At 46.7% G+C, this 12,963-nt stretch overlaps 1 protein-coding gene across 1 annotated transcript in view; it reads left to right on the forward strand.

The window, feature by feature from the left end:
* Window positions 1-3,046: 3,046 nt before the first annotated feature.
* Window positions 3,047-12,963, forward strand: part of CDHR3 (cadherin related family member 3) — a 52,193-nt gene continuing 42,276 nt past the window's right edge. The window contains exons 1-2 of the mRNA XM_061166529.1: window positions 3,047-3,289; window positions 9,538-9,703. Coding sequence (XP_061022512.1) covers window positions 3,056-3,289; window positions 9,538-9,703 — 400 coding nt within the window. The 5' untranslated portion in view covers window positions 3,047-3,055. The remainder of the gene's footprint in view (window positions 3,290-9,537; window positions 9,704-12,963) is intronic.

Genomic DNA, 12,963 nt, shown 5'->3' on the forward strand with positions numbered 1-12,963 from the left:
CTTTTCTCCTTGCTTTTCGCTTCTCTTCTTTTCACAGCTGTTTGTAAGGCCTCCTCAGACAACCATTTTGCCTTTTTGCATTTCTTTTTCTTGAGGATGGTCTTGATCCCTGTCTCCTGTACAATGTCATGAACCTCTGTCCATAGTTCTGTCTACCTCTGTCTATCAGATCTAGACACTTGAATCTATTTCTCACTTGCACTGTATAATCATAGGGGATTTGATTTACATCATATATGAGTGGTCTAGTGGTTTTCTCTACTTTCTTCAATTTAAGTCTGAATTTGGCAATAAGGAGTTCATGATCTGAGCCATAGTCAGATAACGGTCTGTATAGAGCTTCTCCATCTTTGGCTGCAAAAAATATAATCAATCTGATTTTGGTATTGACCATCTGGTGATGTCCATGTGTAGAGTCTTCTCTTTTGTTGTTGGAAGAGGGTATTTGCTATGACCAGTGCGTTCTCTTGGCAAAACTCTATTAGCCTTTGCCCTGCTTCATTCTGTACTCCAAGGCCAAATCTGCCTGTTACTCCAGGTGTTTCTTGATTTCCTACTTTTGCATTCTAGTCCCCTAAAATGAAAAGGACATCTTTTTGGGGCGTTAATTCTAGAAGGTCTTGTAGGTCTTCATAGAACTGTTCAACTTCAGCTTCTTCAGCATTACTGGTCAGCGCATAGACTTGGATTACTGTGATATTGAATGGTTTGTCTTGGAAACAAACAGAGATCATTCTGTCATTTTTGAGATTGCATCCAAGTACTGCATTTCGGACTCTTTTGTTGACTAGCGTGGCTACTCCATTTCTTCTAAGGTATTCTTGCCCACAGTAGTAGATATAATGGTCATCTGAGTTAAATTCAACCACTCCAGTACGTTTTAGTTCGCTGATTCCTAAAATGTTGACGTTCACTCTTGCCGTCTCCTGTTTGACTACTTCCAATTTGCCTTGATTCATGGACCTAACATTCCAGGTTCCTATGCAATATTGCTCTTTACAACATCGGAATTTGCTTCCATCACCAGTCACATCCACAGCTGGGTGTTGTTTTTGCTTTGGCTCCGTCTCTTCCTTCTTTCTGGAGTCATTTCTCCACTGATCTCCAGTAGCATATTGGGTACCTATTGACCCAGATGGGAGTTCATCTTTCAGTGTCCTATCTTTTTGCCTCTTCATACTGTTCATGGGGTTCTCAAGGCAAGAATACTAAAGTGGTTTGCCATTCCCTTCTCCAGTGGACCATGTTTTGTCAGAACTCTGCACCATGACCCATCTGTCTTGGGTGGCCCTACATGGCATGGCTCACAGTTTCACTGAGTTAGACAAGGCTGTGGTCCATGTGATTAGATTGGATAGTTTTCTGTGATTGTGCTTTTCAGTCTGCCTGCCCTCTGATGGAGAAGGATAAGAGGCTTATGGAAACTTCCTGATGGGAGAGACTGACTGAGGGGGAAACTGGGTCTTATTCTGATGGGCGAGGCCATGCTCAGTAAATCTTTAATCCAATTTTCTGTTGATGGGTGGAGCTGTGTTCCCTCTCTGCTATTTACTGGGGCCAAACTATGGTGGAGGTAATGAAGATAATGGTGACCTCCCTCCAAAGATCTCATGCACGCACTGCTGCACTCAGTGCCCCCCACCTGCAGCAGGCCACCACCGACCCACGCCTCCACTGGAGACGCCTGGACACTCACGGGCAAGTCTGAGTCAGTCTCTTGTGGGGTCACTGCTTCTTTCTCCTGGGTCCTGGTGCACAAGGTTCTGTTTGTGACCTCGAAGAGTCTATTTCCCACTCCTGTGTAAGTTCTGGCAGCTCTGTGGTGGGGTTAATGGTGACCTCCTCCAAGAGGACTTATACCATACCCAAGTCTGCTGCACCCAGAGCCCCCGCCCCTGCGGCAGTCCACTGCTGACCCGTCCCTCCACAGGAGACACTCAAACACAGTTCTGTCTCAGTCTCTGTGGGGTCCCTGGGTCCTGGTGCTATGGTTTCTACCTCTGTCCTAATGATGCTTCTTCCTTCTGTGTGTATCTTTATGTCCTGTCCTGTTCTTACAAGGACACCAGTCACTAGATTTGGGGCTCACCCTAATCCAGCAAGACCTCCTCTTAACTAGATAATTAGATAATAATTAGATAGATAACTAACTAGATGTAGATAATTCCATCTACAAAGACTCTATTTGCAAATAAGGTACATTCTAAGGTTCTGGGCAGACATGAATTGGGGGAGGGGGCACTATTCAGCCCCTACAGTAGTGTTGTTATAGAAGCATAAGGATCACAACCCACTCCTGTCCTCTGTGCTGGCAAAATCCTCTAGAGTGTCAAAGAGAACTTAGACCATCCCAAAGCTTTCCTGGTAGCAAAAAATAACACATTTTCTCTGACATCATAAAATTCCCTGTCTGTGATGCAGCCCAAGGTAATCCACAGGCTTGCCCTGAGTCTCTCACGTCCTTCTCTTTGAAATAGGAGTTACTCTATTGCGCACAATGTACCAATTAAGGCTCTGCACGATGCCCTCAGCATCTCATGATAACAAGTCACTGTCCATGAGATTATACTTAGGGATGTGGGGAGAGCTGGTGTGATTTTGGAGTTCTCCAGTCAAGCACATGCAATTCTCAGTGTTCTCTGTATCTAACACTGACAGAGAGAAGGCAAATAAACTCTTGGAGGCTCCCTGGTCTTTGTAAGACAGAGGATGCTGTGGCCAGACTGGGTCCCTCAAGGTGGGGGTGGTCTATGTTCTAAGATATCATGTTTCCCTCTCCCTGGCTCTCCACACAAGCTGGGAGAAACACGAAGGGAAGCAGAGAGGTAAGAGGCAAAACAGCAGCTTTATTTCCAGAATGACAGAAGCAGATTTTGTGGTTGTATAGTGGTGGCTGTTTTCTTGGCTCCGAGAATATCTCACATTCCCATTTCCAGCTCTTGGCAAGAGTCTTCATTCTTGGGGAGTGACCGGGTTCCAGCTTCGCCCTGAGCTACGAGTTGAAGCCACAGACCAAGCTGCCAAGTCCTTGTTTTCAGCACAAAGCTTTGTGCTCATGTCGTTTTGCATCCTTTTTATATCTGCAGGTGGACAGGCACTACACCTAATCCACTTACCCGCTATGAGCAAAGTAGCAGAGAATTCTCCACCTGAGACTTCAGTGCACAAGTTTTCTGTGAATTTATCAGCATCACTGTCACCTGTGGTCCCAGGGTTCCCTCTGATAATCAACTCCAGTCCCCTCACTCGGGGCTTCAGGGTGAACTGGCTGTCGGACACTGACTTTGAGGTAAGCACCACCTTATTCCCAAGGGAGCTGCTCACAAAGAAGGGTCCTGCAGATGGTATGGGTGGAATTCTGGATCAGTGGTCATTTCTTCCTCTTTTCCTTCTTTAATCTTCCTTCTTGTGAGATCTGGACATTCTGTTCGGGGCATTCTAGAGCCCTCTGTGCTAGATGCCTCTGTAGCTTTTGGACCTTTTCCCCCTCCATTTAATCCAGTCCAAATGAACAGTATGTTCAATTTGTTACAAATAAAAGGCTCATTTCTTATTGCCAACCACCCTCATATGATAGCAGGTGTTAGGAGTGCCAATGGTAGCCGAGTTCTTCGGGTGGAATAGTTTGTGTAATGATCTCCTTAGAAACCAGACCCTGATGAGCTAGTACCTGGTGATTCTTCTTTTCTATGATTCTGTGATTTTTCAGTAGGAAATTTATGAGAAAATATTTCATATGGAAGAACACACCCTTAATAAAAATATAAGTCTGGATGTCTATCCATACTGCATGAATGTTTCCTCTTGGACAATTCAGACTCAATCACATTCAAGAGCTACACCACTGCGGCTCTGTTTTCTAGTTTGTCTGGTCTTTCCCAAAGTTGTCACTTCTCCTGAGGCAGGATGAACTTGCTAATTGCACGTTTTCCACTGACAACCTCGAAGGCCTTCTAAGGATGTCTTTAGGGTCTAGGTGTCTGGATCCTGTTGAAGTGCATTTTCCCCCACATTTACCTCATTCCTCAGTGGGCACAAGGACCTTCTATAGTCATCATCAGCCCTGCCCCAGCTCCCGCCTGCCATTGTTCTGGGTTCTAGGGGCACCCAGTGGGCCTTCTTGGTCTGAGCTTGGTTGCCTCTTTGAGAAACATATAAGGTGTTCTTAAACCCAGCTGATGATTAGAGTCGCTAGGGGAACTTTCAAAAAGTGTGCATATCTGGGCTCAGAACACACCTGTGGGGCCCATAGACTGGGGGCCAGAACCCAGCATGTTGTGTTCTCCGCACCCCAGGGGTGGGCCCTCTGGCACGCAAGGAGCACACATTTAGGCAACCTCCACCTCAGCATCCAGCGCACATTCCTGGGGCCCAGATGCCGTTTCTGTGACTTCCCTGCCTGTAGACCTGCTCCCTTGACATCTGGTTCATCTTTAACAGCTGCTGCTCATCTGTGCCTCCAAGCCTTGCCAGTTGTTTACACGTACAGAGCACATAGTATACACTGCACACTGCAGAAAGGACTTGACATGTACTCTTTTGTAACATTCACAGCAATCCAATGATTTTATTTGTATGATCGCCCCGTTTGCACAGATAGGGGAAATGAGGAAAAATTTAGTAGAGGTGAAATAACTTGCCCTGTGTTGCACATCTATTGCTGTGCTGACACTGGAAGGCAGGCAGTCTGGCTTTAGAGCTCGCACTGGTTTGTTTTTTTTTTTAAACAGCTCTATTGAGATATAATACACATAGCATGTAATTCATCCACTGAAAGTATACAAAAAAAGAAGCAAGTATACAGTTCAGTGGTTTTTACTCTATTCACAGACCATCACCACAATCCAGTTTTAGAACATTTGCATCCCCCAAAAACGAAACCCCAAATCCATTAGCAGTCACTCCCACTAACCTATTTTCTGTCTTAATGAATTTGCCCATTCTGGTCCCTTCATATGAATGGGATCATATTGTATTTGTTTTTTTAATGACTGGCTTCTTCCACTTAATGACTGACTTCCCTGGTGACTCAGACGGTAAAATCGTCTGGCTACAATGTGGGAGACCCGGGTTCGATCCCTGGGTCGGGAAGATCCCCCTGGAGAAGGAAATGGCAACGCACTGTAGTACTCCTGCCTGGAAAATCCCATGGATGGATGGAGGAGCCTGGTAGGCTATAGTCCACGGGGTCCCAAAGAGTCGGATACAACTGAGAGACTTCACTTTCTTTCACTTAAGCATAAAGTTTCAAAGGTCACACATGTTGTAGCATGGATCAGTACTTCATCCCTTTTAATGGCTGAATGATACTCCACTATATGGATATACCACATTTTCTCTATTTGTTTATCAGTTGACAGATGTTTGGGTTATTTCCACTTGAGAGCCCTCATTCTTAGCCTCTTGCAGTCTATTGCCTTTAATTATGAGGATGACCAAACTATTTCAGATTTGCAGAGGTTTTAAAGCACATTCACATCCTGATCTCTTATTGCTACTGCTAACACTGATATTATCACTATTAAAATTGTAAATCCCTATTTTATAAATAAGATCACAATGAGACAGCAAGGTTAACTGATTTGTCCAATATCACAGAGCCAGAAAGGATGAAATAAGAACTTGACTCAGGTTTTTCCACTCCCAGTCTCAGGCTCTGTCCCCTCCAATTGCCATGCACAGCAATTACTGTTTGCATAAGCATCCCAATCTTTCACTGTCATATCTCCTCTTTCCACATCCCATGTGATTCAAACAGGGTTGTCGGTCAAGGAGGAATTCCATCCTGCTCCTGACCTCTACAGATGGAGAATTTCTCAGCCACTCCACTGATCTGGGCTCACGCGTTCAGCCTTTGGTCCCAATCTTGGTGCCCTCCTGGCACCACAGCCTGCAGCTACCCGGGACCTTGTGTTGGTACTAGGATGGGCCACGAGTTCACACGTTCTTAAGGACTGGTTGCTTCTCCCCAGAAACTACCCAATATCATCAACCATCCCCTCCAGGAAGATCCTATTCTCCAACCCAAGCTGCTCACAAGGGCTGTTCCTACAGAACATGACGATGCCATCTCCGTGGCAGAACCTGACTCCTCCTGGACACTCTGCAGGGTCACCTAGCCATGAGGTTCTGGGGTCTCCAGCCCAGAGGTCTGTCACTCTTGGCCTTGGGACTCAGTCATGGAGGACTTCCTAAGGGTGACCTCCAGTCATGCCAGAGGCTAGGCCACCCTGCTTTTGGACACAGCTGCTGAGACTCTGGGGGTGAGGAAGATTAATGATGGAGGCATGTGAGGGGTATGAGGAGGATTAATGATGATGGTGACAATAACTCACATTTATGGAACACTTAACATATGTCAGGAATTCCCCTAAATATTTCTGTGAATTCACTCATTTAATCCTCATAACAACACTATGAAGTGCTATGCTATTATTATTTGCATGTTAAAGGTGGGGAAACTGAGGCGTAGAGAGGTTGGGCAACTTGCCCAAGTTCACATAGCTAATTGGTGGCAGACTCTGAGATCAGGCAGGCTGGCCCCAAGAACCCCTGTTCATCACTCCCACTCTGCACTGCCTCATTATTGCCCAGCAGGAGGGATGCCTGAGGCTCATCGCTGGGGTTGCCTCCTGGAGCAGCACTGGGAAGGAAAGTTCCCAGGAGTCAGGGACGTGTGACAGCTGAACTGCTAGAGCAGGCACTCTCTGAGGTCACGTGGCAGCCGCAACTGCTCCCCTGCCATTAGCACACCTCTGAGCTTGATACCCCTTTGTCCTCATCTGCTGTCATGAGAACTGTGGACACTTTAGGTTTGCTCAGTCTTGTCCAAAACAACCTTAAACCTCAAACCAAACTTATCGTCTTTTACCAAAACTCTGCAGCTAGATAGCCCATCATCAAAGAGGCTCCACCAGGGAATTCCCTGGTGGTCCAGTGGCTAAGACTCCATGCAACCCAGGGAGCATGGGTTTGATCCCTGAGCAGGAAATTAGACCCCACATGTTGCAACTAAGAGTTCGCATGCTGCAATTAAAGATTACACATAGCACAATTAAAGATCCCACGCACCACAACTAAGGCCTGGCACAGGCAAATAAATACTTTTCTTAAAAGGTGGGGAGGGTACTCTACCACTCTCAGCCATGACTCTCGGAATTGTCTCCCCTCCCTGCCCTGGTCTCCTGATGCATGAAATAGGGGAAGTTTTCCCAACCTACAACCTAGTTGTTGTGATGATTAAATAAAATACTCCACAAAACAGCTTGGCAAGAGCCTGGCACATGAACATTTAATCAATGCTGGTGTTAGTCACTCAGCCATTTCCGACTCTTTGCAGCCCATGGACTATAGCCCACCAGGCTCCTCTGTCTCTGGAATTCTCCAGGCAAGAATACTGGAGTGGGTAGCCATTCCTTTCTCCAGAAGAGGAAACTTAGCTGAGGATGGTTTTGATCCATCGACCTCTGGGTTATGGGCCCAGCATGCTCCTGCTGCACTACTCTGCTGACAAACAACCGACCAAGGCATTTCCTTTGATCCAGAATCAAACCAGCAACTTAAGGATGTCCACATCCTTAAGTTACAGTCCTCTGCTCTACCTGCTGAGCTATTGAAGGATGCTGATAAAGAAAACAACAAAATCAACTTTTCCATGTATTGGCAGCAACCCAATTCCTCTGGTTCCAAGAGACAACATTTGAGACCCTTGACTATTCTAGTTCCTTCCTCTAGGATGACTGAGCCAGTCCCAAGGAGAAGGGCAGGTGTCAATAGGGAACACTATGGTGAAGGGTCTGGAAGCATGGGATTCAGAAGAGGGCTCCAGGCTTAGCTGGAAGCTAGGGGGTAAGTCAGGAAGCAGAGTAGATCGTTGTGATGGGGGAGCAGCTCTGATGGGCACCCATTCACTGAACAGTTTTCAGCATCTGATGACAATAAAAGGCAGCATTTGCTGGGTGCTCACTCAGCCCCAGACAGTGATCTAAGTAACCCATAGATTAGCTCGTGGAATCCTCACAACAACCCTAGGAAGCAGATGCCGTCAGTATCCCCACTTTACAGCTAGGGAAACTGAGGCACAGCAAGGTTAAGCCACGGGAAGGCTGGGCTTTAAAGCCAGTCTGGCTCCAGGGTCTAAGCATTTGACCTCCGTGTTATGCTGCCTCTCACTGCCCATGTCCCAAGCAGAGAGGCAGCTTATCGCCACTTGTGTGGTGCCTAGGCTGGCCCTGCTTGTAGGTGGTGACAGGAGTACTATGATTGTCTCTTTCAACCCTCCTCCATACGTGCTCCCTCCACAGCATGGGTTCATTCACATCTGTGACCATCCTCCCCTCTCATAATCAATCCAGATTTATGCAAAGTCAAACATGACGCCCACCACCTCCTCCATGAAGCCCTCCTTGACTAAACACATCTCACAATGAATGTTTTCTCCCTGACTCTCCATAGTACCCTGATCTAGTTCTTTGTTTTCATATTTTGTATTATACTCCAGCTGTTTAACTAGGGTGAGACTTATTTACCGAATGACAGTCATGTGGAAACGGAATCGGGGAAAGCTCAAGTAATGTTTCCAAGGTCACACGGAAGTCCAGTGATGGAAACTGGATTGGAGCTAAGTGTTCTTCTCAACAGAGAATACTGAAGGCCTCCTTGCCTGGCCCCAGTTGCACTAATAACCGAAAGGTTATTAATTGAGACATAATTAAAGACATTGATGAAATTTAGTCCTTGATGTGCAAAGGGCTGTGGGCTTTCTTGGAGCGCCACAGCTAAGCTGGTGGCAGGGATGTGCACATTGATGTGAGGGGTCACAGCCTGGCCTCCAGGTAACCTCAGCAGGGCCCTCCCACTACGCACCGCCGAGGTTCCTGCTGGCCACAGACTAGAGTCCAGTGATATGTCTCTGGCCCTGGTTCTTGGTGCCCCTCCCACATCTCCAGAACATTTGTGCAGAGCACACGTTTCCATCAGTGGGAGAATGTGTGGAAATACACCCCCAAACCCAAAGAGGCTGTTGATATAAATAAGTATCATTTCCTATTTCTGCAGATTTATCCTTCTCCTCTTGTTTAGTTTTAGATATGGCCTTGGAAAACTAGAAGGGAGAAATGAGTGAAGAGGCAACCTAACAGCTATCCCAGGGAAGTGAGGCATCTTACTCTTAAACATGAGAAAATCAAACTGTATGCAGGGTAGCTAAGGGACTTGCCTAGAAGCCTACCCCAAATAGTGACAGGCTTTAAAGCTTTCACGCTTTCCATCTCCAGCAGATGGAACCAGGATGTCTCCTGAATGTCTGTCTTCCTGTGAAGAGCGGCTTCACACACAGGAGTCCTTTTAGTGCAGTGTCATGGGGTTTATGTAGAAAGGACTCAGGCAAAACAACCCATTCCCCTGACAGTCAAGGAAAGACGGTTTTCAGGATGCTGGTTGCCTCCTTGCTAGTTAATATCCATTTGCAAAATGTATACACACAAAACAGATCTTTTCTTAACACATGGTTCCTATGACTTCTGCATTTGCTTTTAGGTTGTCACCACTGGGATGGAACAATTAGATTTTGAAGCAGGACCACACATATTTGACTTGCAGATTTATGTGAAGGATGACATGGCTGTCACTGACCTGCAGGTCCTGACGGTCCAGGTGACAGATGTGAATGAGCCGCCTGAGTTTCAGGGCAACTTGGCAAAAGGTGAGACACACTGGGGTGTGCAATGCAGTCCAGACAACGGCATCAGGCTGGACCCTGGGGGATGGAGAAAAACAGAAAAGTAAATAAACAAACAGATGTTTCTCTGGAAAAGGCAGCTGCTTAATGAACAGGGAATAAATGAAATGTCCTCCAGCCCAGGACTCCCAATAACACCCAGTAATTTACAAAGCCCTAGCCATCCATGGCGTGGGCCTCTCCTGATCCTGGGGAGGGAGCTGGAGCTCAGGGACCGCAAGTGGATCATTCTGGAGGAATCTGGGCTGAGACCGTTTCAGGCTTAGCACTGGGTATCGGCCGCTGACTTACATGGTTCACCCTCCCCATGGATGCCGATGCCTCCAGGGGACTGTGTATCCGGCATCTGCTATAAAGTAGACACAGTATAGGGTACTGGAGCATAAGGTAACTTCCTGTGTGATCTCCCCTAAACTCTTGGCTTCAAAGACCATGTACGCACTGACAACTCCCAAGTCCATCGTTATTTTTGTTTGTTTGTTTGTTTTGGGGGGTTGTTTTCCAGTCATCTTTATTAACCTATCAACATTATATTTTATACAAACAACCTTGAGGTCTTTTCATAGGAATCTGCTTTAGTATAGCATGTTAATAATAAAATCAAGTAAGATGGCTAAACTTCAACCTAGCATTCTACTATCCTCTGGACAAAGCAGCTAGAAACTCAATCACATCACACACATGTAAGATTTGTGCTCCGAGATAATTAGGAAGCTGCCACACCAGCTTCTCCCTTGAACTCTTGACTCGAATAGAAACTGTCTTACCCGACATCTCCATTTGGATGTCTAATCGGTATCTGTGATGTTGTGATTTATAGTAAGAAATATATATTTGGTCTTCTTTCCCTCCTGACACAGAAATCCTAAAACTCTTGGAATATCCTAAGAAATGAGAGTGATAAAGGTGTCTTTTGTTATATTAACCAGGTAACTTTTGGACCCCATCTAAGGATGGGGGCTTCCCACCGGGAGAAACAACCATGTGATCAGAACAGTGAGGGTTGAACAGTGGAGAGGGGGTAGAGGCAGGAGATGGAGTTAACCTGAGCTCAGTCAGCAGTGGCCAATGATTTCACAGTGGCCTAAGCAATGAAGCCTCCATAAAAGCCCGAAAGGGGTTCGGAGAGCTTGGTGAATATGTGGAACCTGGGGAGAGGGTGTGGAAACTCTCTGCCCCTTTCCTACACTGTGCCCTATGCGTCTCTTTCATCTGTCTGATCCTGACTTATATCCTTTCATAAGAAACCAACAATCTAGTAAGTAAATGTTTCCTTGAGTTCACTACAGCACACCCCTATAGCAAATTATTCCAACTTGAGGAGGGGACTGTGGGAACCTCCAATCTAGACCTGGTTGGTCAGAAGCAGAGGGACCCACCTAGACCTCTGGCATCTGAAGGTGGCGGGGGGCTGTCTTGTAGGGTGGAGCCCTGCACCCGTGAAGTCTGATACTAACTCTGGGTAGACAGTGTCTGAATGAGTTGGACTGTGGGACACCCAGACAGTTTTAAAGAATTGCTTGGTGGTGTGGGAAGCCCCCTACACACACAAACTCACACACACACTGGAACTGGTGCTGGAATCTAAACTGAAATGTGCCCCCAGACCACTTGACTCCCATTCCATCTCCCGCTCCACTGTCATTTGTTATTTTTGTTTAGCAGCTAAGTTGTGTTCCACTCTTTGGGACCTCATGGACTGTAGCCCACCAGGCTGCCTCTGTCCATGGGATTGTCTAGGCAAGAATACTGGAGTGGGTAGCCATTTCTACCCCAGGGGATCTTCCCAACTCAGGGATTGAACCCGAGTCTCCTGCTCGGCAGGTGGGTTCTTTACTATCTGAGCCACCTGGGAAGCCCCTCTTCCTACCATCTCAGCCCAAATCTGCTTCTCTCATCTTCCATATTTCAGTTAATGGCAACTCCATCCTTCTAGTTTTGTGGGCCCAAACCTCACAGTTATCGTTAACTCCCCTCTGTCTTTCACACCCAACATCAAATCCATTAGGAAATCCTACCAGGTTCTAAGTCTATGCAAAACCCAGCCCCTCCCCAGCATCTCCACCATGGCTCACCTGGGTCATGGCAGTGCCCACCTAACTGGCTTCCCTGCCCTGCAGCCAGAGGGATCCTATTCAACATCGAGAGTCAGAGTCTCCTTAAGGCCCCAGAAGATCTGATGAGCCCCTACCAATCCCCATCTCCTCTCCCACACAACTCTTCACCCACCTATGTATACCCCAGGCACACTCTACACTGGCATCTTTGCATCTACCGTTTCATCTGCTCCTTCCCCTTCTTCTCTATGTCTCCTCCTTTAAGAATCTTGACACTAATGTCAGTGAACCTTCCGGAAGCCCTCTATTTATCAATAGAGCAATAGGGCAATCCAACTCACCACAGTCCTTTCCCTGATTTTTTCCCATAACATTGCTCACTAACATTCACATATTTTATTCATTTTTTATTACTGAATTGTGATTCTATTCTTTACCAGCTGAGACAACCCCACAACTCCTCTAAGCCTGTTTCCCTGTTTGTAAAGTGGAGATAATTATTACAACATCTACTTTATAGGGCTGTTATGAAGATGAAAGGAGAAAACATATATAAGTCCTCGGCACAGTGTCTCCAAAAGAGTGAGTTAATGTTAAAATTCTTAGTCACGTCTCAGAAAGGTTCTCAGAAAGAAGACATGGGAGCGGAGCATGGCAGCCCCGCAGGCAGGGCTGGCGGTGCCCAGTGACCCTGCCTGCCCTCCTGCTGCCCGCCCAGAACTCTGACGTAGACGACATCCATCTCTGGTCCCTTTTCCTGAGCCCCTACAGCCCTCTCTCTCCCTTTCCACATCTTCTCTGTGTTCCACTATGAGGCCTCTCATTTCAGCGACTTTCTGCTGAGATGCTAAGTGCACTTGAGGGGTGACCTTGGTTCAGTTTAAGAGGAAAGGACACACGAAAGTAGATCCGGCATGGGAGCAGCCTCACACTGGAAATTCCCACCTAGGGTACTTTCCACTTCTCTACCCTTATGACTTCCTTCCCCCTAGTCACCCCTCAGCCTGGGAGACACGCAAAGACTTGACACCAGCGTGGCCAACCCTAGCTCTTTATTATGGATCCACCCCTACAAACTGGCCAGTGGTCTTACTCACAGCCTTTATCACAGCTGTCTTCTTTCCCACAACACCAATACGCTTGGCTCCCTTTGACTGTGAATGGCTG

This window comes from Dama dama, chromosome 18 (assembly GCF_033118175.1).
Source record: "Dama dama isolate Ldn47 chromosome 18, ASM3311817v1, whole genome shotgun sequence".
Taxonomy (NCBI): domain Eukaryota; kingdom Metazoa; phylum Chordata; class Mammalia; order Artiodactyla; family Cervidae; genus Dama; species Dama dama.